At 56.5% G+C, this 24,390-nt stretch overlaps 7 protein-coding genes across 7 annotated transcripts; 4 read left to right on the plus strand and 3 right to left on the minus strand.

Moving 5' to 3' along the window:
• Window positions 1-690: 690 nt before the first annotated feature.
• Window positions 691-2,683, plus strand: INS49_011549 (uncharacterized protein; the record flags this gene model as incomplete). The annotated part of the gene is made up of 5 exons (XM_043172262.1): window positions 691-789; window positions 854-1,139; window positions 1,198-1,308; window positions 1,360-1,905; window positions 2,010-2,683. 5 exons carry the CDS (start codon window positions 691-693, stop codon window positions 2,681-2,683), a joined length of 1,716 nt encoding a protein of 571 aa, XP_043024007.1.
• A 1,430-nt stretch (window positions 2,684-4,113) lies between these two features.
• Window positions 4,114-6,014, minus strand: INS49_011550 (uncharacterized protein; the record flags this gene model as incomplete). Its single annotated transcript, XM_043172263.1, has 3 exons — window positions 4,114-4,620; window positions 4,683-5,608; window positions 5,933-6,014. 3 exons carry the CDS (start codon window positions 6,012-6,014, stop codon window positions 4,114-4,116), a joined length of 1,515 nt encoding a protein of 504 aa, XP_043024008.1.
• A 1,504-nt stretch (window positions 6,015-7,518) lies between these two features.
• On the minus strand, window positions 7,519-10,179 carry INS49_011551 (uncharacterized protein; the record flags this gene model as incomplete). Its single annotated transcript, XM_043172264.1, has 2 exons — window positions 7,519-7,869; window positions 7,951-10,179. 2 exons carry the CDS (start codon window positions 10,177-10,179, stop codon window positions 7,519-7,521), a joined length of 2,580 nt encoding a protein of 859 aa, XP_043024009.1.
• Window positions 10,180-12,011: 1,832 nt separating this feature from the next.
• On the plus strand, window positions 12,012-13,164 carry INS49_011552 (uncharacterized protein; the record flags this gene model as incomplete). Its single annotated transcript, XM_043172265.1, has 3 exons — window positions 12,012-12,728; window positions 12,797-12,937; window positions 13,009-13,164. The coding sequence occupies 3 exons, from the start codon at window positions 12,012-12,014 to the stop codon at window positions 13,162-13,164; spliced, it is 1,014 nt and encodes a 337-aa protein (XP_043024010.1).
• A 2,620-nt stretch (window positions 13,165-15,784) lies between these two features.
• Window positions 15,785-16,741, plus strand: INS49_011553 (uncharacterized protein; the record flags this gene model as incomplete). The annotated part of the gene is made up of 2 exons (XM_043172266.1): window positions 15,785-15,807; window positions 15,937-16,741. 2 exons carry the CDS (start codon window positions 15,785-15,787, stop codon window positions 16,739-16,741), a joined length of 828 nt encoding a protein of 275 aa, XP_043024011.1.
• Window positions 16,742-19,078: 2,337 nt separating this feature from the next.
• INS49_011554 (uncharacterized protein) lies at window positions 19,079-20,851 on the plus strand (the record flags this gene model as incomplete). Its single annotated transcript, XM_043172267.1, has 1 exon — window positions 19,079-20,851. The coding sequence occupies one exon, from the start codon at window positions 19,079-19,081 to the stop codon at window positions 20,849-20,851; it is 1,773 nt and encodes a 590-aa protein (XP_043024012.1).
• A 688-nt stretch (window positions 20,852-21,539) lies between these two features.
• Window positions 21,540-24,274, minus strand: INS49_011555 (uncharacterized protein; the record flags this gene model as incomplete). Its single annotated transcript, XM_043172268.1, has 2 exons — window positions 21,540-24,180; window positions 24,261-24,274. The coding sequence occupies 2 exons, from the start codon at window positions 24,272-24,274 to the stop codon at window positions 21,540-21,542; spliced, it is 2,655 nt and encodes an 884-aa protein (XP_043024013.1).
• Between the last annotated feature and the right edge of the window lie 116 nt (window positions 24,275-24,390).

Here is a 24,390-nt window from a genome sequence, read left to right on the forward strand (position 1 = left end):
GAGTCTCTTTAGATGTCATGAGGCAGGCACCTTACCTCGACTATCAAATATGGACCCCGGGCTGCATCTTGAGCTTCACCGATTTCTAGAAACAAGTTCCATGCAGGAATGCGGAACACGACAAGTATCAAAACCACATGTGGGCACGAGAAACATGAACACTGAAGTCAACAGGATTCTGTGGGCGGTCTACCCACCTGGACACACAGCGAGAGACCCTGCTGGTCTGAGGACATGCTGCGCAGTGGATACAGCCGACTGGATACGCGCACAACGCAATGGTGTTTTCCTGCAGTACAGTCCTGTCTGCATGCGTGGCATTACATCGGCCATGCAGAGCCCCATATTTCCGTTCCCCGCCCGCGAACACCGCTACTTGCAACCGGCCATACTCCCCCCAAAGTCAACCAACCAACGGCGGTGTCGTCGTGTCGACGATCATGAGCTCCGGGCCGGCATGCAGCTGACTGGCCACAACCACCCAACGACGTTCCCCGACCTCACCCCGCAGCGAACGGCCACTTGGGGGGGAAAAAAAGTGTGGGTGGATATCGCAGGCCGCAGCGGTCAGGACGCGTGGGATAATTATATAACAGTTGGAAGGCGGTGCTCACGATCGAGGCCGCTCGGTCTCTCTGCCTCTTACTTGAGCAGCTCGTCAAGAAATCGATTGGGAACCCACAAGGCACCATGGCTCAGTCCGGAACTGCAACGGACCTCTACGCCTCGCCCAACACGGGCTTGGTGCATCAACTTCGGCAGAACCCGTATGTCCTGGGCCTCGCTTCGGTAAGTGCACTCCGTCACAGCAGGTATGCTCTTGACGCCTAGCTGACTTGTCTTATTCATCAAGTTCGCGTCCTTGGGGGGCTTCCTCTTCGGCTATGACCAGGGCGTCGTCTCGGGCGTCCTGACCATGGAGTCGTTCGCCGCCAAATTCCCGCGCATCTACCTCGACAGCAGCTTCAAGGGCTGGTTCGTGTCGACGCTTCTACTGTTCGCCTGGTTCGGATCACTGGTCAACGGGCCTGTCGCGGACCGGGTCGGCCGTAAAGGATCCATCCTGGTTGCTGTGGTTATCTTCACGCTGGGCTCTGCCCTGCAGGCCGCTGCAGGGTCGATTCCTATGCTCTTTGCAGGTACGTCGGAGCAGATCTTGGGTAGTCATTAGAATACCAAGCTTACTTATCGCCGCAGGACGTGCGATCGCCGGGTTTTCTGTCGGCATGCTCACCATGATTGTACCGATGTATATGTCTGAGGTGTCGACGCCGGCCATTCGTGGCACCTTGGTTGTGCTGCAGCAATGTAAGTGATTCGTTCCTCACATATTGCTTCGACTGTTCTAACAAGAAGTAGTGAGCATCACTTTGGGTATACTTGTCAGCTACTGGCTCGAGTACGGTACTCAATATATTGGCGGCACACGATGCACGCCAGACATCCCATACACTGGAGGCTCGGCATCTGCGCCGGAGTTCGACCCCATCGCCGACGTCGGAACAGACGGCTGCACCGGTCAAAGCGACGCCTCGTGGAGACTGCCGCTCGCCATGCAGATATTGCCTGCCGTTATCCTTGGTTTCGGCATGCTCTTCTATCCAGAATCGCCGAGGTACTTCCTCATGCGGCAAAAGGAAGACAAAGCACTCGAGGCTCTCGCATGTATTCGGCGAGTTGATGTCGAGTCTGAGGCCCTGTGCCGTGAGTACCTTGCCATCAAGGCTGAAGTCCTCTTCGAGGAGACGTACGGCCGCGACCGATACCCGGGCAAGACAGGTGTATCTTTGTACCTGGCAGAGTACTCGTCCTTGGTGTCGAACAAGGCGTCGCTCAAGCGTTTAACCATTGGATGTGTGGTGATGTTCTTCCAGCAGTTCATGGGTTGCAACGCCATCATCTACTGTAAGCACAAGCCTTTCCCTGTTGCAGTTCCCTATCTGTTATATTTTGGGATCGTTCAGGATATGGTTCCGTGGGCTCTGTAGCAACACACTAACACACATCAGATGCTCCAACCATCTTCGGCCAACTCGGTCTCTCTGGAAAGACTTCGTCTCTGCTGGCCACTGGCGTCTACGGCATCGTGAACACTCTTTCCACGCTACCAGCCCTGTTCCTTATTGACAAGGTCGGGCGCCGCCCACTCCTCATGTGTGGAGCTCTTGGAACATTCATCTCCCTGGTCATCGTCGGCGGAATCATCGGTGGCTTCGGCTCCACGTTGGTCTCCCACAAAGCAGCTGGCTGGGTCGGAATCGCCTTCATCTACGTCTACGACATCAACTTCTCATACTCGTTCGCCCCGATCGGCTGGGTTCTGCCATCCGAGATCTTCAACCTCGGAAACCGATCCAAGGCCATGTCGATTACCACGAGCGCCACGTGGATGTGCAACTTCATTATTGGTCTGGTTACGCCAGACATGCTGGATATGATCGGATACGGGACGTACATTTTCTTCGCAGTCTTCTGTCTGCTGGCGTTCGGATTTACCTACTTCTGCATCCCGGAGACGCGAGGCAAGAGTCTGGAGGATATGGATGCAGTGTTTGGAGATAATGCCGCGCATGACGAGAAGGCGAGGCTGTTTAATATTGCAGCGGATCTCGGTATTGTCGACCTAGATCGGTACCAATCTGCGAAGGGTGGAGACGAGAAGCCGGTTGTTGAGCAAGTCTAAAATAAGAGGTCTTTATGGACCGAGAATGTCAATAATACATAGGCATAATTTTGCAGACATTTGGTCTTACTCTTGCAGAGTAATGCATATATGCTATGCCAGTTGTAGCGTGCGTGCCCCCTACAGTCGTAGTTCTCTTTTATTGAAATGCATGCATTCCCAAGCATGAGAGCAACGCCGACTCGGAACGGTCACTTCCCACTCCTCGCTCCTCTGAGTCAAGAGAAGTCCTGAATTTTGGCTGGCAGTGTCCTTTTCCGGATATCCATTACTATTAAGAACATCCCGGCTTTTGTTGTATTCAATTGGCAATTCTCCTGGGGCGTTGAGAAGTGTATTTGAGCCGCTTGACCACGTCAACCGCACGCGAGATACGAAAAGAGACATCATGATTCTCAAACCTGGCTTGAGCTTCGAAAAGCAATTTGTTGAGGTAGCTGGCCGTTGACGCTCTGTCTTTAACACTTCAAGTCCAGGATGAAGAAGAGATTACGTGCTTACGCCTTGAAGTAGCAAACACATGTTGGTGACACTGGTGGTGGCTATTAGGGCTTTCCTACCCTAACATTCCCTACGGGAATCAATCTGATCGACGATACCGGCTGATGGAGGGGCTCAAAGCAAGAGGCCCTTGTGCATCATCTTTTCCCCTATTTCCAGCATCTGCATTAGATACCTGAAACTGGTGGAATTGTCGTTCTTCTACCAACGTGCGGTGAAATGACCCACTTTACAAGGCAATTCGCAGCCGCGTAGTCTTCACCTGCCTCTTCGACTTCTGTGATACTGTGTGTACTAGTGGCCCTTCTTCCATTCAGCCAGGATCGCATAGACACGTGGCTGATGTTGCCGAGTATCATGACCACAAAAGTCTCGGTCGGGCAGTTTCGAAACCACATCTCTAGTATGCAGTAAATATTTACACCCGGCTCTTCCTTGCTGCTCCTCGGTGACTACCTGCGGACTTTTGTCCACCTGATTCCGCATCGCCCCATGCCGCCAGACGGCTCAAATTGGGAGGTAGTTGATAGCTGGCCCCTTCTCCAAGGCTCTGACCTGCCCAGGCACTCTGCCAAATGGCGCCCTGCTCAATGGCAGCCCGCCATGAACGTGATGGCTTTATCTCTTTTCAGGAATTGTACAGTATCTCGACGGCCGTTTTGCGTCCCTGCCAACTGGCCCCACGAAGGTCCTGTATGGGCTACTGAGGCGCTTGACCCACGCCGTGGTCAACCATCGACGGGCACGCGAACATTAATCTCCTCCTTAGTAATGCTTTCCAAAATTACCGCAGCCGCCTCTCGCGTGAGCACAGGGCAGCTCAGCCTCGACCCTTTCATCGCCAACTTCTCCTTGATCATCCTGTCCTTAGCTGACTGATCAGGCTCACTATCCAGGGGCTCTGTATCAAAGCCACAACCCAACTTCTCCTAGCGGCGGGTAAACATGAACTGCACCGACTCCCTGGCATTCTGTGTTGTCCAGACACTGTCTTTTCCTCCCTTCCTCCACTCATCGCCCGTCGCGTCCTCGCCGCCACCGCGCGTGGCCTCGCCCATGATGACCTCGAGGTCGCGCTTCTGACTGCTGAGCCAGTCGCGTACAAAGTTCGCAGGGTCTTGGGCCAGGCTTTTGAAGAAGCTGTGTTTGGCCTTGGAGTCGGAGATGGCCTGGATGATGATCGCAAGTTGCTCATCGAGGACTTTAACCTGGCTGAGCATGTTTGCGTATTGAGGATCGCGTAAGAACTGCTCCAATCTGGCATGGTGCGGGTCGTCTACGGCGACGCGGACGTCATAGACTGTGGGTTGCGGGCTCTTGTGGAACTCTTCATCCACACGGACGGTGTAGGCAAGCTTGACTGGCGGGAGGGGTTGGAGGTGAGGAGTGATGTACTCCTGCAGGGCTGGTATGTGGCCTGTGTCCCTTTGGACGACCTAGGCGAGCATGTCAGTATCTAGGAGCAGTGGTGGTGGCGGATGGAACGCTCGTCACCTACCTTCCTCAACAGCTCATCGCAACGGAAATTCCGCTTTTCCTCGTCCTCTTGCAGGCCCATCAATTTGATGTACTCCCACAAGCCCATGACAACCTCGGAGCGTGTTGCAGCTTCCATATCCACCACATCCGATAGCGCGGGGCTGAGCTCGAACCGCTCGGGCTCCTCATGCCTGAAGAGGTTGATTGTGATATTCATATTCTCGTCGCCATTCTTCTTGAAGGTCAATTCGTCAAAGTCGGCCGCGGCCGGTGGGTTGGCGGAGTTGTTCGGTAACCTATCGGGCTTGTTCCACTCGACGCTCTGCTCGGCACCGTTGCGCATCTTGCTCCGGTCGAAGTCGACCGTCATCTTCTTGAAGAAGTGTGAGAATCGGGGCCGCGGCGGTGCCTTGGCGACTGGTGTCTTGGCCTTGTCGGCGGACGCGTCGGTGTCCATCTTGTCGCCGTCGCCGCCCTCCTTGGCCTCGGCATCCTCCTTCTCGTACTCGTCGTCGTCATCAAGCAGTCGCCCTTCGACTTTCACGCGGAAGCTCGAATCTGCGCTGGTCGAGAAGTCAAAGCTGTCTGCATTGATGCCGTTGCCTTGCCAGACCTGGTCCTCGACGGTGTTTGTGACCCATATTCGCACCGTCTTCCACCTCTTGGCGTTCTTGTTGACAGAGTCTACAATGTCCAGCCTCTTGCGCGTGATGGTCGCGTCCAGCCTCCTCTCGAAGTCCCTGAGCTCCTTGTACCGCTGGACGCCGTCGCTCATGATGCAGTCCTCGACGCCATCGGGCATGGTCTTGTCGGTGGGCTTTTTGGCGCGCAGCTTGGCGCGCTCGACGGCGGCCTGCTGCTGGTGTTGCTTCTCTGCCAGCTGGGCTTGGTTGAGGGGGACATGGGGAGGGTTGTGCAAGCCCTGGTGGTGCTGCATCATAGGACCTGTTGTGGAAGAAGCGCGTCGGTTAGACATGATGCCGGACTTTGCCAAGGCTGGACCAGGGCGGGCTGGGACAGGCAGTTGTTGCTAGGCGTGATGCTTCGTGGACTCGGGCCTGTGGAACGGTTGGGAGGGGGCAGGATGGGGTGTTGTGCTGGCCGTGGTTGGGCGGCGGCGGTGGTGAAGGGGGAGCAGCAAGCACGAGGCACAAGGGAAGCAGTGTATCGGTGTATGAGGAGTGTGATGAGCAGGACAAGGACATGCCACGTGCGACGGCGACTGCGACGGCGAAAATGCAAAACTCGGATTAAGATTCACTGACGTACCAATTCCTCCGCGTCGTGGAGCAGGGACATGCGGCGACCTCTGGGGAACATTTTGTGGGAACGGGCGGTATTGCGCCTGCATCTTGCTTCGATTTGCGTTTGCGACGGGGATCGAATCGTGCTGGACCCGCTTCTTGTCGTGGCTTTCCGATTGATTGAAAAGAATCGGCCTCTGGAAAGGGGGCACCTCGCTCCGTGTTGCCGGGTTCAGTGAATCTGACGCGACTTGGCCTGGATGGACTATCGCATTTGACGTGGCAGAGGATGATCGGACTTTGAGAGACGTCTTTTGGATTTGTGGAGTGCAACCAGACAGACAGCCAGATAACCACCAGCCAGGCGACAGGCTGCACAACCAGGCTAGGCCACAGGCACTAGGCTGGGTACAGCAATACGGTGCAGAACACCCACCAGGCCATCAGCCCACCTACACCACACCCACAGCTACCACACTACAGCAGGGTACATGTCCAGGTGTCTTTCCTTTGCCACATCCAGTGGTCCGTGCGCACGTGCTCAACTGTTTCCGTGCCTCCCTTCCCCTCTAGGTGCCTACGGAGTGGTCTTGATAACTCCTACCGTTGTGCCTGCCCAAGGTGCCTAGTAGGAAACACAGCTATTGACCTGATGTTGAAGGAAGAGCATCTTGGATTTCACACACAGTCGGACGTTGTTGCTACAAGAGTCCAACAAGCATCCGACCCACACCCGGACCAGATTGGCGGCGGCAAGCAGGCGTCTACCCATCGTAGCGGTGTAGTGACCGTTGTCGTCGTCCTCAGCGCCTTTGCAATTGGCACCTGCCTGCAATCGTGATCCTCCCGCATACACGGCACGTTGAGCACAGGCTAGCGGAGCATCAGACTCAGCCAGGAAAGGTCAGCCAGCTCCAGTTGGAAGCTGCCACATCTCATCACGAGGCGGCGCGGCACACATTTGACAGAATGTCAACAAATCTCCTGATTTCTTTTCTTAATCCCAGGCTCTGCCTCTCCCTCTGCCTTGCTCTGCAATCCCCGAGCCCCAGCCTGTCCCTCCTGCGGCTTGCCCACTCTCCTGCCACCCCCTTCACGGCCGTTCAGGCCTGACCTACGCTCAACAAATGCCGATTAGAAGCTTAGGTGTAATACAAAGGACACCTGCGTCCTCCTCTGCCCCAATAAGGCCCTCTTTCCCTCCTGCGTCCCAAACAAAAGGAATTGTATGTGTGGCTCGACGATTTTTCAAATTGAATGCAGGAAAAAGGTTTGGTTGTGGTAGAGGCTGTGATAACGATGATGATGACGATAATGACGACGATGATTCTTCCATGGCAAAACGCGGGTTCTGGTTTCTCCTCTGCTGTCTGCCGAGATCCCGAATCAAACACGTGCCCGCGCAACGCCCTCTTGCCCGCTTGCGCCAGAAAATGCCAAATACCCTTTGCCCTGACCGCCTCTCGTGTACGCGAGTATATGATGAATGGTGATGGAAAAAGATTGGTGCGTGGTCCATGATGCGCTGTGCGAGGCTACAAATCAAATGTGAGCCCGCCCATGTATACTGCCCATGTGTAGCGTATTATGGTAATGTTTGGGTGGGTGTGCTCAGAACGCCGCTGTGCCTAACCCGTTCTTGGATTGCCTCTTGCTGAAACGGTTCCTCTTCGCCTGTGACTCCTCCAGGCTGGCCTGACTCTTACTCAACTGGTTGCGACCCGACCTATCGGCAATGCTGAATCCTCCTTCTGGATATGGCACCTGTCGTGACAGAGTGCTCGCGGGGCTGGGTGACATGGACGACGACATTTCTCCAAAACCATTGTCGCTGTTGTAGCCAGACAGATCTTGAGACATTGCAAGGTCCTTGGCTCTTTCGAGCGCCTCTATCCACTCGTCTACCGTGCCGGCGTCAAGCTGCGAAGACTTGGGCTGCTCGAACTGGTAATGGGTGCCGTTCTGACATCAAGTTAGCATATAAATATTCAGCACGAGAGAAAGAAGAGGGGAAAGCAAACACTCCTCATGAGGAAGACATACCGCGTCAATGCACCAGACGACCTGCCCCTTTACATCTATCTGAGTCCGCCACACACAATCGGGTGCGATGAGTGAAATCTCCTGCTTAGCCTTTTTCTCTTCGCCCCCGGCAGGAGCCAGCACAATGCGACCACTAGATGTGACCATGACCAGTCTTTGCTTTTTCTTCATCGTGCTCCCGCCGAAGAATCGCGAAAATTTGTTGCTTTGGCCATGCTCTCCCTTGCCGTGTGGGCTGTTGGGAATTGGAGATGATATGACCAGGAGGTCGCCCAGTTTCAATATCCTCTCGTTGTTTCGCGTCAGCACCGGCGACCATTCGATGTCAAGTTGTGTGGGTGGCGGAAGTTCGGTAATTATCCTGGCGGGCCTGCTGCCACTGCCATTCTGGGACTGTAAGCCTCTGCTGGACGGCGGGTTTTGGTTCGAGCCGGACGAGGAACCGTTCAATTGGATGATCTGCGGCTCCTGCGCCGGTGGTATGTGTGGTCGAAGTCGAGGGGCCTTCGTCCTCCACAGTCCCTTCCCAAAACTGTGCCCATCGAAGAATTCGTGGTTCTTGATATGCTCGATGGTCAGTCGTCTTCCCGGATCTAGAACCAAACATCGCTCGACGAGGTCGCGTGCCGCTGGCGGAAAGCCCGAAGGAAAATCGTATTCAAGACCAACGATCTTCTGGAAAGTCAAGTACTCCGTGCCGCCCTTGAATGGCGGACGCCCAGCAAGCAGCTGGTAAACAATGCAGCCGAATGCCCAGACGTCGCTCGCCTTGCCCGCAGTCTTCTCCGTAAGAAGCTCCGGGCTGACATATTCGGCGGTCCCGACAAATGAGGCTGCTCGTGAACTTCCTTCTGCCGGAGGCGCGTTCTCAGGCGGCGGCCTGGGATCCCTGGGGTCCGGCAACAACTTCGCCGTTCCGAAGTCGGTTATTTTAACATGCATGTTGTCGTCCAGTAGCACATTTTCCGGCTTGAGGTCGCGATGGATGACCCCTCTCGAGTGCATGTACTCAATGGCGTCAAGAATTTGGGCCCCATAAAACCGTGTGCACTCCTCATCAAATGTGTGTGTCCGTTTCAGCACCCCCAACAGCTCTCCCCCGTTGCAAAGGTCCAGGACGTAGTAGAGCGAGGTCTCATCTTGGAATGTATAGTATAGCCGAACGATGCCCGGATGCTCCGTTAACCGATTCAAAGTGTTCTTTTCGATGTTCACGTATTTGATCTTCTTCTCTTTGATGATATGCTTCTTCTCGAGTACTTTGATGGCGTATTCCTTTAGTGACTGTCGGTCTGTGGCCAGGTAGACGGTACTGTATGATCCCTCGCCCAGGACCTTGCCGAACGAGAAGTCACGAACACCCTTCTTGACGGATCGCAGAACTGTCTTTCCCTGCGCATCGACCTCTCTCCTGATGCCGACTGCCGCGCCTTTCTCTTGCCATTCCTCGCTGTTGCCCGGTTGGGGCAAGTCTGTTCCGAAATTGTTACTGTTCGGTTGGGCCATTGGCACTCCTGCCGTGGAGACGAAGCCGCCCCCTCGCCCCTTGGAGCTTTTCCTCGGCGGCAATGCCGCGCCGCCGGCACCCGGGGGGAGCGTGCGCCGTACTTCAGGGTTGTACGACCGCTCCCGATAACTCGGGGATCGCTGAGGTATTTGGCCAGCGTAGGGTACTCGCATCGATCTCGAGTTGCTCCGGGTGGGGAGATCAAACATGGACGCTCTGGACCCCTCCGGCCTCAGGGAGTTGTTGTAAGAGCTCGGTCCAGGTTCGGCGTTGTGGGAGACAGAAAGGGGGTTGGACAGAGGCCCGGAGAGCGGTCGAGAGGAAGTCTGGTACTGTCGTTCGGGGCCGTCCATTGGTGATGTTTGAGGAGGGAGGTGTTGAGGGGGGAGTGACTGCGCGATAGGAGGCAGTGCTGGACCGTCTGGAGTCGATTGCGCGTAGTCGGGGATGGCAGCGGGTGGTAGGTTCGATAGGGGTTCCGGACTGCGGTGAATCTGGCTGCCGCTGGGATCGTGGGACTGACCCTCGTGGAGGTTACGCGAGAGACGTTTCGAGGCTTGTTGCGGTTCGTCTAGGGGGTGTGAGAGGGAAGGGCTGTGGTGGTTGTCGTCTGCGGTGGTAGCTTGCTCGCGGGTAGGACTGGGCTCGTTGTCGGAATCATCTGAAAGATTGGCGATTCGCAGACCGCCCAGGGCCCTGGACAGGCTTATGTCGCCATTCATGGTGACTGGCGTGGTCAGGCTGATCGAAAGGGCCGGGCTGTGGGATGGTGGCGGGCAACTTGGCCGTGTCGACCTATGGGTCGTTCGGGCAGGGAGGAGGGCGCTGTCGCTGGTGCCGGTGCCCGTGGCTGGTAGCAGGCACGCTGCACTTCCTTGGAACCGATGGGACTCTGGCCTGGCCCTGCTTGGATGCTGCCCGTAACCACGACCACGATTAGAGCCTCAGATCGAGCCAAAAAGGACGTAGCTGTACCATGGGAGGGCGGGCATCAGGGCGCTGCGCCGTATAGGGAAAGGCAGGGTAGGATTGGGTCGATGCTCATTCACGGTGGAAGCAGGGCAGCTGGCGTGGCGTACGGTGCAGTAGTCGGGGCGGGTGTCCGTGTCGAAGTCGGCAATGCTGCTTGATTGCCTAGGTGTCCACCTGTCCCGTCTTGGAGAGCGCCCCGTCCATGAGTAATGCGGGTCTGTTGATCACACAAAGAGGCTGAGAGGGCTGGTCAGGACTCAGGATCGGTAGATAGGTACTGTAGCTGTTCGACGGCTTGCTGTCAGGGGAGCCAGGGGATTGGGCCAGAGGAGGACTGCACTATGCTGTGCTCCGCTCCGCTTTGCTGTGCTGTGCTGTACAATAGGCAGTCTACGGGGTACACGGTAGAAGGGCGGCAGCTAGGTAGGTAGGTAATGTGGGAGCCGGAATGGGGTCGCTTGCTCCTTTGGTCAGGGCAGATTGAAGGTGAACTGAAGAGGTAAAGATCCCATGGTTAGCTGCAAGGGGCAAGCCATTCTCTCCTGTCCACCCTACCGTTTTGGCGTTGACGTGCTGTAAACTGCCCGTTTCTGCCTGTTAGTGGCCAGGTACGGGGTGATATTGCGCCGGTGAAAGAGCCAGCTCGATTCAAAACACAGCACACTCTTCCTGGGGGGAAAGATCCCACGATCGCCCCCGATCCGAGCTTATCACTTATACCTCCCACGGGCATATTGCGACACCGAGTCGCACGCTGTCGGTGTTGCAGCTTGCAGCTCCCGGCCTACAAACAGGCAAGGTTGGTTGCAGTACCTCCGCACAGCAGCTAACAGCAACCAAAACGTCCGAGCATAAACAAGACGGGCACAGTTGGCAGATTTGTCTACACATCCACACGCACGCCCCTTATTATTTGTGCTTTGCGCAATCACCGCCCGTCCACTTGCTCGCATGCATATTGGGCAGGCCAAATAACGCCCTTGCAGCTGGTGAGAACGACCACGGGCAGCGAACCTGATGTCCTGGGTACCCACGCAGTCAGCGCTTCTACCCCAAGCATTCAGAGAACGCCATATGATACGAAGGATTACCGGGGTCTGTATATTGGCCGTTTAAGTAGTTCAGTGAATTCGATCGTGTCGATGGGCAGTTCAATATCACTGATGTTGGCTAATTTCAATGTTCTCCCCGGGTCTGATGATCCAAAATTGCACCATCACCGGCGGACCTCGTACCAATTTGATCACAGCTCTACCTGCGTGCCTAATAATAGCCCACGGGCATGCCTTGCCACGGCTCTTCCTCAACACCGAAGGGTTGGGGCGCTCTTTCCTCGCGACAACGCTTAGGGACCTGGCATGCCTTCCAAGTTCACTAAGCACCATGGAGTGCTTGCTCCGAGTCTTCGCTCGGAATCGGGAGGCTCAACCCATGATACCTGCATGACCTCTAGCACTCACTTGACATGCATGACACCATTACTCACTCTATGCCTCGCTTTTACCGTTGAGAGCTGGCCCTCTCTTGTTACATCACAACTATCACCGACGTGGTGTTCCAGGCTAATTATTCCCGTCCCAAGATGATTCGTCTCCAGCCAACACCCATTACCCTGACCATGTCCGAGGTCAAGGAGTTGGAAAACCGTCGACGTTATCGTAGATATCTTCAAAGGGAGGAAAACCCAACGTCGGAGGAGACAGTTCATCGGAAGAGCAGTCCGAGCCTGGAGCACCAAGCGCCCCGGGGGACGCTCACTGCCTCTCAAAATCGAGGGTCGTCTGCCTCGCCAAAGCCCAGCAATGCCGACCCAGTGCCATCCTTAGAGGGGATCATAGGCGAACAAACCGGCGAATTCGAAGACAACGAGGCCACGCCAACGATCCAACAGCAGACTACAGCGCTGAGGATGTCTACACATCAGCCCCAGGTCACTCGCGGCTCTCTCGACTCCCTCGACCTCCTGGCTTTGCCCTCGTCTCCTGGGATGCTCTTCTCAACGCGGCCTCGCAGACCTCGGACTTTTCAGAGCCCTTCGGAATGCGACAGGCCACTCATTGGACCAATCTCTGGATCAACACAGAAGGGTTCCTCGCCCACGGAGACAGAAACTTTGAAAACGAGTGCCATCTCCGGTGCTGATAACCGACAGACCCCGACCAGGACGGCCATGGGGGCCGTGATATCCAGAGACACTGATCCAACGAGTAGCCCGAAGTCTGGCCTGATGGACTTGCGCCTATCTTCCACACAGGCTTCGAGTAGGGCCTCGACTGAGAGAGCGTGGACGCAGACCCTCGTAGGTAGCGTCCAGTAACTTGGACTATGCACCAACCTAGGGTCAGCAATGCTCTGACGCTATTGTAGGCAATCCGAACCCGACCATCTTTCGGCGCCGAATCATCATCTGGAATCGTTGCACCGTCCGGAACACTGGAACGCCACCATCGTCGGTCGTCTTGTATCGTCTCTCCCGAGCCGGAACATGACGGTGCCCCTGGACCCTCGGTAAGAACGGGACAGGGCACCGTGCTGCAAGAACAAGACTAATTCATGGCGTGCCTGCAGAATCCAAGCAGCCCTCAGAGGGCTGCCAGATCGGTCGCACGTCTGAATCAGATTTGTCCAAGAGCTGGTCACCTATCGGCCATATCTACAAGCGAGGCGCCTGCTGCGAGAGGGAGTCCGTCGCCAGATCGCCCAGCTCTGCCGCCCCGAGATCTTACGACCCCTAGACGTAGTATACTGGTGTATGATGACCTGCTTTCGCCAACGCGTCAGCCTCAGACTCCAGAGCAATTGCCAGAGTCCCAGCACCAGAGTAGACTCCGGGGTTCATACACGGCCCCGATAAGCCGGCTTAGATCTTCTCAAGCCCCGGGACGCAGTCCAGCGACAGCCCGAAGACTCCGTCACCGCAGAGTACCAAGCCCCATGGGCATCAGGACACCGGGATTTGAAGGTCTCTACGGCGGGCACGAGAACGAGGATGATGCTGCTCTGTTTGAGGAGGCATCGCAGGCAGCGGAGCCCGAGTCTCCTGTGTCCAGTCTCAGGCGCGTTGACTGAGACGGAATTGCCGATCGAGCCCAGCTTACGTCATGAGGCACAACAAGGGCACTTGCAGGCTGTGACAAGAAAGCCGGTGTAGTAGAATGAGACAACGCATCTTTTATTATGGGGAGACTGAGTGCGTCCAGAACTCTGGCAGGGAAACAAAACCAACAATGGCTATACGCCGCCTATTTGAGCGTTGTTCAGGGGCAGGAACATGGAATCCGACTAACTGCCTTCTCTGAGCTCCAAGATGGAACGTACGACAGCATCAAATAAGACAAAGTTTTGAACCTTCTCAAGTCCAAAGTAGCAGCCATGAACGAACATACATGATTCGCATCCAGCATGGGAAGCTAGGTGATGCACGGTCAAGTTGCCCCCCTTGCTCTTGTTGAACTGCTTTGTATTCGGTATAGTAGTCTGCTTGAGAGCATGGGGATTTATCCCGAGCCAAGGGCTTTCAGTATGGCCAGCAGCAGGGGAAGTCTCTCGAGTCATGTCAGCAGGTAACAATTCCGTACAGAAAACCAAGCAGCATGCTGTGGCGCCACGGACTGTAACCCTTGACGATTAGCATGATGGTCGAAGGCGGTGGTGGCTGCTTATTGCATGGGATCAGACCAGTGTGCAAAGCCTGCACAATAATTATGCCGAAACCAGTTGCACAGTCCATACCTTCCTTGGCTTGTGCCGGCTGGTCAGTCAGCAGGCAAACAGCACGACCGGCACGTAGGGTCGCAAAGGGGACGCAAGCAGGTCGCCTGGCCGCCTCTTACCCGTGGACGGGACTGAATCAGGTCTGGCTTTTGTGGAGCACACTGCTGCAGGCCCGAGTGCCTTGAATCCGAGGTAGCAAAGGAGGATAAAGAGATGGCTGGGGTTAATCCAGCGCGATACCCGAACGGGACGTGCTGACTGGGCATGCTGCCGTTGCAACCACGGTTAAGGGTGGCCCGGCAATGTTGGCGCCTGAGGCAACAGTGCAGCGACTTGGGGCGGACAAAATCTGCCGATGGGTGCAGGAGGAAGTCATCAGTCAGGCAAGCCAGTCAGTCAGTCAGTCATTCAGTCAGTGCTTTGGTTGCGTCTGTCCGTCTGTCTTGGCAGAGGGTCAGGATTGGGTCGGAGATGGCCAGCCGCTAGTCCCTTTCCATCAGCAGATCGGCCTCGGAAGAAATCAACCGCGCAATGAGATCAGGGTCTCCTCTCCGGCTGTTCGCCTGCCTGCCAGCCTGCCTGCTGGTTGATGGGCCAGTGGGCTCGCTGGCTCGTTGCGCCATCGGCACCGAGAGTCTGAGACTTGGCCAGCTGGGGCTAGCCGCATTGGGCATGTGAACGGCAGCTGGGGGCCTTTCCAACCTGGAAAGCTTTCCTGGGGTCTTGCACGCTCAGGCCCTTGATCCCCGTAGGCCCGCCTCGCGAATGAGAAGGGAGCTCGCCGTCTGACGCCTTCCCTGCATTTTTGTGAGGTGCAGACTAAGATTCGGCCATTCCTCTTTGGGGAGTCAGCGGGCAGACAGGCAGGACGAGGCAGGTTCCTGGCCCTGGTCCCTGCCCTTCCTGACCCGGAGCTGCTGGTGCTCTGCTGCCGCCGCTTGCTGCTGTGCGCAGTGCGCTCGCTACACACTCAGACACTGCGCTGCGCAGCGCTTCGCTTCTTGGGAACCTCGCAGCTCTACACAGTACGGTACCCTCACCCTCAGCTCGCCCATCATCCTCCTTCTCCTCCTCCCCACACTGGACAATCGCAGCGCCAACCTTGGACCCCGTGTCTCGTCTCGCCTTCTTTTCTCCCATCCTTCTTATCTCGTGCCCTTCCCTTCCATCACTTCCCTCTCCTTCCGACTTTCCTTCCCACCCACCTCACTACACCTTCCTCCCCCCAACATCACCACGCATAAATACCTTTTGCGCCCTCCTTCCCTTCCTCCCTCAACCTTCTCCCTCGCCCATCTTCTCTTGTCTCGTCTTTATGCCGTGCCAGTAGTCGTCGTCGACGCACTCGTCAGCCTCATCTCCCCTGGTTGTCGTCCACACCAGTCAGCCTTTCCAAGAGCTGCTCCTTCTCTTCCTCCTACTCGTCGACAGCCTCGTCCTGTACTTCACCGGCCACCCTTTTGGTCCTCGACACGTCTCGGCCATCCTCTTTTCGCGCCAGGACCACGCGTCCGGGACCCAATTCATTGACAGCCGACTTCTGACTGTAGTACAGATCAGGATATCCGGCTCGCGACTGATAACTTTTCTCTAGAAAACTCTCTTGACTTGAGCTGCTCACCTGCGTTCTCGCAGATCACCATGTCGTACTTTGACCGCACTGCGTCGCCAGTCATGGGCCTTTCCCCCCAACCTGCCCATCAGCTGTCCTTTGGCAGACCTGTCTTTTCGCATCAGTCTCAGTCGCTCGGCCATCCAGTCTCATGTTCCACTCGTCCCATCCTTCGATCCAGTTCGACTTTCGCCGGCCGCAAACGCTCCAGAGACGAGGCAGCAGCCAACCTCGACGACCCGGAGAAGGTGGTCCCAGCTCCTAAAGTCGAAGAGCCTGAAGACGAGTGGGAGTATGGCCCCGGCATGGTTCTCATCAAGAAGACCACCCCCTACACTACCGACGCTGGCAGCCAATCCGGTACCTGGCTTGAGGAGAAGGCTGCTCAAGAGCATGCTCGCAAACTTGAGGAGGCCACAATCGCCCAGAAGAAGCTCTCTCAAGAACGTTCTTCCCTGCGGAGCAACAAGTCGCAGCGTCTTGGCCTCGCAAACGACCCTGTCCCCTCAAACCACATCGCACAAAGCAACGGGAACAACTCTGGCCGCGATACCTCGCCTGACGCGCCCAAACAACCGGTCGTCGACGACTTCACCATGCATCTCGGCATTGGGTGGGCTCGTCTCAGTGACGACGAGCACATTCAAGCAGCCGCTCGTGGCTGGGCTCGCTACATTGACAACCACTTCCCTGTCACTGGCGCCAGGATTCTCCTGCAAAAGTCCCAAGAGGCCTACCTTGTTCAAGCCCGCGAGGGCTTCTTTCTCTTTGCCGAAAACCTGCGTGAGGGCCGACTTGTCAGCTCGGATCCCGAGCGTGCCTTCCTCAACCTCAAGTCATGCCCTGCCGTCTTCGATGGCCCCATGATGGCTGCCGTCGAGTCTCCTCGACCTCAATTCCAAGACACCCACAACTCGACGTGGAACACTGCCTCGACCTCTCAACGACTTCCTACTGTTCCCGACATGGACGTGGACATGAACTGAATGACTGCATCACTGGACTGGCGTTGATTTGATTTGCTTGCTTGGGCCTGCTTTTGGGTGGTGTTGGGGTTCGGGCTGCGCCAATACTGGTGACGGCTTTGCGCTGCATTGTTGGTTCTCCAATCCAACAGGTCGGCTCAACCGGGGGACAAAAAGGTAACGGTGATTTACGGACGGCGTTGCCACTGGAAATTTGCTTTCGCACATACCGCGCACATGTACTATTAGTCAAAACAATCATCCATGCCTAAATTGAAGAAGAGCATTTGAAGTCAAAAAGTTTTTTAATCCGCGATAGGACGCCGAATTGATTGGGCGCTGTGGTCGACGGAGCCGCATGTTTGCGGGAGTTCGTGACTGGGTGGAACTGGGCGACAGTGGAGAAACAGCCGAAGCTTTGGCAGCTGGCAGGCCAATTGACAGCCGTGGAGTTTGGCTATCACGCGTTTGATTTGGTGCTGCTGGCTGACCTCGTCGATCTCGGTGGTCGTCCGGGGTTGATCCTGCAAGCCAGCCCTCTTCTTGTCTCCTGGTCACACAATGTCAATTGTCTTGGCTAAATGTGAGCTCTCAACAGTCTGATAGCTGATAATCTGAGATGAGATGGTCTTGGATGTCAGCCCGGGAACGAGAGCGTTGAGTTGATTGATGACTCGCAGCTGATGGAGCCACGGGCAGTCTGGCAGCCAGTCGTGGGTGGACTCGATAGTAGCAGCAGCAGCCGCCTCTCCGGAGTCAGCGATTGCTCGAGTTTGGGCCGGCCGAGTCTGGGGTCGGTCGATAGGCTGAGAGGTGCTGCAGGGGGGCAGAAAATCCTGGACTACAACGTCCAGTCCGAGGCGAGTGCTTGCAGCCTGGCAGCTTGCTCACATGGTGCATGCTTTGGGAAATCTCAAACATGGGGAAAATCATGGATCCCTCGCGGTTGCGGTGTGCATGGAGCCGAGCCGGGCCAAATTGTTTGGTGGGCAATGCACGTCGCTGTCCTGCAGGAGAAACAGACTTGGACGGCCTCATGGCAAAACAAGTGGCAGACGCGCATGAGAACGCGGCGAGACAGACCGTCTGTCCCTGGGAGAGGGGGAGGGTGGCATGGCAAAATGGAGAATAGAAAAAAAAGCTTTCACAAAGACAAGGCGAGAAAGACTGTCTACTCGGGCACCGCTACCTTTATGCTGGTGCTTCGAAATTCGAGTTGTCTTGTCCTGTTGATCCCAAAGCGAGGCTTGATCTTAATGCCCACCTTCCTGCCTCACTCACTCTCTATCTGTGTCTCGTCCATACTCTCTCTTGTTCCTGTTCCTCTTCCGCCTCTGCCTCTGCCTCTGCCTTATTACCTTGAGTTGAAGAGTCACTGAGTCGTCCCGCCACACTTGATACCCTGAGATCGACTTGGACTCCATCATCCTAATTCTAATTGAACGAACACTGCCGATCCCCGAATCCGACGCCCAATTGTGCTGAAGCCACCAGCTCAGAAGCTGGGGGAGGAAAGTCGAAAAGGCCGCCAAAAGCCATCCGGCAGCCCAGCCACCGCCAGCACATGCCCGTGTCAGGGCGTGCCTGAATGATACCCAGCTGTGGCGACCGACAGGCACAGCCTCACGAGTTTTCCTATCCGCCAGTCAGACAGCCCGCCAGTCAGACATTCGGCGATCTCCACCTCCAGCCCAGCTGCACACCCCCAAGAAGGCAGACCAGGCCGGCTCCTGAGCTGCAAGCGGCTGGCCCGTGACGGGACGGATACACATTGCATGCCTAGGTAGACTAGCCCATAGCCTGCCTGTGTGTGTGGTGTGTATAGGTGTGTGAGATTGGTGCTCCGTAGCCCAATAGGCCGTGCCCAAGGCCGTAGTCTATCTGGGTAGTGTGTATGGTCAGTCGATGCTTTTTCCGTTTTCAGGTCCGCAGGTTGCTGGTAGAAGACCTCTCTTCTCCAGCTTGTGTTTATCCCCTTCCCGACCCCGTCTTCCGTGGGCAGGCTCTGCTGAATGTTGCGCTCCTTGTGTAATGTTATGAAACAGAAGATGTTGATGCCATCGCGCAGCACATCGCATGCCTTGTCTGCTGGTGACCTGACCGACCCCTCCTTTATGACATCCTACCAGCCTACCTACTTTCCCACCTAACTCCTACTGATAACTGTTAGTACACCCCAACAGCAGACAATCCCTCACCTCCAGCCACACCGCGATCGCCCGCCCCAGACCCTCAACGGCGCCCATTTTATTTACCCATCTCATCCGAGGGGCACTGGGCACTGGCACTGGCACGGGCACGACCTGACCCATTCCAGAGGCGCTCTATCGCCTGCGGCCACTCTCCCAAGGCGCGGCCATGGTCTCGCAGCCCGACCACTCCTCCACGTCCGGCTCTGGGGGCACCATCACCGTGCGCGGCCCCAGCTCTGTCGTCGGCACCAGCTCCACCACCGGGGCGCGGCACCGATCCTCTCGACGCCACCACTACAACAGGTCCTATGCCGGTGGCACCTCCTACGTCCCACAGAACGAGTTCCCCTGGTTCTCCCACTCCGGTGATGTCGAGATCGTCGTCAAGGTCCCGTCTGGCCACGAGAACCGCTACCTGCTGCACCGGCACACCCTGACGAGGTGTAGCGGTTTCTTCGAGGCGAGCACCAGTGAGCCGTGGTCTAAGGCAGTGGATGTGCCCGACCTGCCTGCACTGCCTGCACCGGGGCGAAATGGCGCCGCGTCAGGAGGAGAACTGGCGAGGATAGGCGAGGACAACGGTAGCGCCGAGAGGGGAAGCACTGTGTCGCGAGCGAACATAGGCACACCGAGGAAGAGGTGGAGGTACGAGCTCGACTACGGGAAGGGAGGCGACGACATACCCATGCTGGTGCAGAAGGAGGAGAGCAGCAACAACAACAACACGTCTGCCGCGACGGGCCGCCTGATGGGGCCGCCAACCACGTCCATCTTCGGCGGGACCTCGAGCAGCAGCAGCGCCGTTGGCCGGACAAAACACTCCCACGGCCAGTCGTCCTCGCGCGACTTCTTTCGATCCGTCGCGAATCTCAGCCTTCCCTCGCCCACGCACAACCAATATCCGTTACCGACGAATACCTCCTCGAACCTGCCGCCGCCGCCACCCGACGACCAAGACACCCTCCGCGACTATGACAACCTCTTCCGCATAATGTACAATTTCTCGCCCGTCCTCGATGGGATAAATATTGCCGATGCATACGTCCAATGCAAATCGCTGCTCACCATAGCCGACCAGTACGATGCGCTATCCGTTGTCGGGCCAAGGGTAGATCACCACCTATTACAGTTCCAGAGCCGGCTGTGGAAACAAATCGCCAAATACCCCATCAGCTACCTTCGGCTGGGGCATCTGGCAAGAAGCAAGATTATCTTTCAGGAGGCTCTAATCCACGTTGTCGGCCAGTGGCCTGCCGGGGAGCGCAGCCTGAGGAACACCTTACCCGAGTCAGTCCTGGATATTATCGAGGACAAGGTCGACGAGCTGGAAGAAACCGTCGCCAGGGTTGAGGGCCGCCTTTTCAGACTCAATCTGACCACGAGGTCTGGGGAACGAGTGACGCCCGCGACGGGCTACCTTGACTGGTTAGCCGTTAGTTTCTTCAGGCAATGGCTGGCAGACAACACCACGCCCGGGCCAGTCACACCACCGCCCCAAAGCTACCGGAGAGCGATAGCACAAAACGGCGGAGGGCGGACGCGCAACAACTCAGGACCTAACAGCAACGGCAACACAGCACTCATCCCCGCGTCAGCCGTGCAGCCGGTGATCCCCCTAGTGCCGCCGCTGGCCTCGCTAGGCCGCACGTATCGCACGCTGGGCGGCATGACGGGGGCCAGCGCGCCGGGCTACCTGACGCACGACGAGTGCAAGCGCTTCCTCAAGCTGACGCCCGAGATGTACAGCCGCGACAACCTGCGGCGGTTCGAGAAGCGCGTGGACGAGCTCAAGGCGATGGCGCGCGAGGTCGTCCGGCCGCTGATGGGCAGCGGCCTCGAGCTCGACTTGGGCGGCGGCAGCCGCGCCGCCGAGGGCATCGGGTACCTCACCTGCACGCGGGTCAGCGACCGGGATCTGCCGTGGGCTGTTGATGATTGATTGATGGGTTGATGATAAATGGATGACTTGAAGGCGGGATGGATGCGCGATATGACGAAATGAGAGGGAAGGAAATGTTTGAGCGAGAGCGAGCCGAGCACGCTCGTATGGAATGAGCGACTAAGCGATATTGATGACAATGGTTTATGCATTTACGGCGACTGGCCGGTGATGACGAGGAGGAGGAGACTGTCAATATCTATGGTTGATGCATTTGGAAGAGCTGGTACAAAGGGCAAAGGGCAATCAAGTCCGCGGGCGTCGTCGGCGGTCGGATTTGTCTTATTTCTCTCCTCGTTGGGCATTTCGGGGCGGCATTTACTTACCCCTTCCCTCTTCTCCACAATCATTTGCTTTGGGTCTGGCTGGCACTTGATTGTCCCTTTTCCTTTTCCTGTTTTTACGATATATCATGGACATTGATGACCCAACCTACTGTAACGAACCTCTTCATCACGCGCCACGCACCCACATACATAGCTAGCTTACTTACCCTTCACGTACTATACCTAGGATACCCGTCAATCAGGAATACAAACACATAAAATAACCGGCATTCCGTCTTTATCACAGCATGCATTGGAGATGGGCAAATAGCTGTCGTGGACACATCATCGTGATTGAGGCTACTCATGGAGAGCTTCTATGCTCCTTGAACATGCTAACCAGGCTACTTGGTCTGTCCAATCTAATCTTCCCCCGTCAAATCCAAGATCGGGATTTCGCTCTGCCTCCACACCCGGAGGCCACCGGGCCCCCGGGGCCGGTCGGGAGGGACGAGCGAGTCCTCGCGGACCATGCGGTCGGCCTCCTCCCGTGTGACCTTCACCTCTGTAAAGTACCCGAGCCCCGCGTCGCTCGTCCTGGGCATGTAGACCCTGGTCATCGCCGGGGACGACGACGACAATGATATAGCGGAATTGGCGGCATGGACGCTTCTTGACGGCGCCGGTGGATTTCTGCTCTGAGATCTCAGATCAGGCGTGATGGAACGACTCGAGCGCCGGGAGCACGGCGCCGGGACATCGTGGGCCGCTCCCATTGACTTCCTCTTCGAGTAGAGGGCGTGCAGCTCTTCGAACTCTTCGTCCGAGTCCGAATCGGGCGGTGGCGGCGGCTTTGCCGTGTGCTTGATGTTGCTCTTGCCCAGAGTCTCGGACAGCCTGCCGAAGTTCTTGATCGACGCCTGGGCCGCGGTGGGAGGAGCCCGGCTTGGGCGGGTTGGTCGCCTTGAGTGCTTCTCCGATCTGGTCTTTGTTGCACCCGTGCTCCTCTGCGTGCGCTTAGCAGCTGGGTTTCTAGGTGAGTTGTCGGACGGGCAGTTATGCTTCCGTGGGCCTAAGCTTGTTTCCTCTGTCCCAGTATCTGCCGTAGGACTGCGACCGGCAATGAAGAAGTCACCGTGCGGGTGGACATTCTGGGAGTCATTCGAGATGGGTGACATTGGGTATGGTGGAGGTATGAGATCGTCGGCCGTCTTTCGGGATGCCGGAGAGGTGATTATTGGCGAGTGTCTCGTTTCAACAGGGCTGGATGAGATGATTATGGGCTCTGATACTGTCATCCTTGTTCTGGAGGCCTTCGGTGTTGCTTCTGAGCTTGCAATTGTCCAGGGATTAGTGTCTAATGACGGCTCTGCCGTCTTCTCTCTGGTTTGGTTGGTTTTGGAGGATTTGTGTCGCTTGTCTTTCAACGCTTGGCTTTGTCTAGGCTCTCTTTGCTCCGCAGTCGTTGCAATCGAGCTTGTAGAACGCACGAGAGGCTGTGTCGACCGTGGTGGAGGGGAGGATGACAAGAGTGGCGCCGATAACTCAGGCTTCTGTGACTGTGCTGTGGGCTTCGTGCTCTTGACGTATTGATCAAGAGCGCCCGTTAGCATGTCCGATGCCTTCTTCCGAGGTTTCTTGGCTGGTGCTTTCCTGGTCCCTTTCGCCATCTGTTTCGCCCTTTGCTTTCCTTCCCAGTCTTCCACTGCAAGCGGCACACCTAGTTTTGCCACTGTCTCTGGGACCCAGACGAGGTCAGGCTGGAGTGGATCGAAAACCTTCTTCGGTCCTGCTTCCGCATCCCCGATCTGCTCGTCAACCTCGTCGTCGCTGTTGAGTGCCAGGCCAGATCTCCCGTACGTGGATGTAACTTCGTCCTCTTCGGCATCCAGGTCTACACCAACGACGTCGTTTGGAATGTAGGAAATGCGTAACTCTGGTGTGCCACCTGTACTGAAGTGGGTTCGTCGTATATTGATCGATCTGACCAGCTTTGCCTCTATGCACTCGCGGACGTCCGGGTCGTCGGATTCCAGTTGTTTGTTGCTTAGATCCATCAAGGCTTGGTTCAGTAAGCCCGGTGCCAGGACTCGAATAAACTTGACTGCGCCAATCTTGCAGACCCAGTCAAATGTCTCAGCCGTGAAGGCTCGCAGGCCAGCAATATCAACCTCCCTCCTCGATGGAAGTTCCCTCTTCAATCCTTCGATCGTCTCAGCCTGTGATACCACCGGATGGGTGTAATACCTTAATACCTCCATGCTTGGGAATTCGTCCGGTATCGTCATGGCCTTGTGTTTGACGCGAAAGAACTTGCTTTCATTGGTCCGAAGCTCCCTCATCAAGTCCTCTCTCCACTTCCTCAGCGACTCCTGGTCAGATCTCTTGATCCGGCACAGCCTCTTCCCGAACCCAGCTTTGGCTGCCTCGCACGCAACCTTGACACCGCAGCCTGGCACGCCCTCGGGGAGGTAATCGCCCCCACTCATCAACGCAACAAGCACCATTCCCTCCCTGTCGAGCCCGGTCTCACCCTGCCCCAGCTCACGAGCGTCGTAGACAGACACGTGCGTGGGCGTTTTTGCAGTTCGCGTGCCTTCCGAGGACCAGTTACGCAGGGTGACTGTGCAGCCGAACATGATGGTATCGACATCCTCAGACAACACCGCATCCACAACCCCTTGCTGTTGAAGAAGAGCGCACTCGGCCTCGGCCTCGCCAGGGGCATCATGGATGTGGAATCCGAAAAGCTTCACCAGGCGCTTGGCCATTGCGACGGACACGCTGTCACCGGGACCGCGAGAGCGTTTGTTGCGCTTGAACACGGGCTTGTTGGGCCCGTCAAAGACAAGAACGGGGACAATTGGCAGAGACAGCAGGCGGACCAGGCGGTAGAAGAGGGTGCGTATCGCCGGGTTTGCGCCGCCCCGGGCGGCCTGGGCTTGGAATGACCATATCGCAAAGTCGATAGCGATGCGCAGTGGCCGCCCAGTCTGCTCGAGGTGATCAATCGCGAGCTTGCATAGTGACACCCGCTTGCCCACGCCGATCTCTTTGTAAATGCTGGGTATTCTTGTCAGCCACAGCGTGCACGATACTTGCCTGCAGGTGCAGCAGCAGGGGCGGGAGGACCGTCAACAAACCCTTTGATACCCATATTGGATGCAATGCCGTAGTAGCAGAATCGAATTGAAGTCAAGCCATAGCGATCTCGAGCAAATTCCGTGGGGGTTTGGACTGCGTGAACTGCCAGATTCCACACAAAGGCCCGTA

This window comes from Diaporthe citri (assembly GCF_014595645.1).
Source record: "Diaporthe citri strain NFHF-8-4 chromosome Unknown scaffold_5, whole genome shotgun sequence".
In the NCBI taxonomy this organism is placed as follows: Eukaryota; Fungi; Ascomycota; class Sordariomycetes; order Diaporthales; family Diaporthaceae; genus Diaporthe; species Diaporthe citri.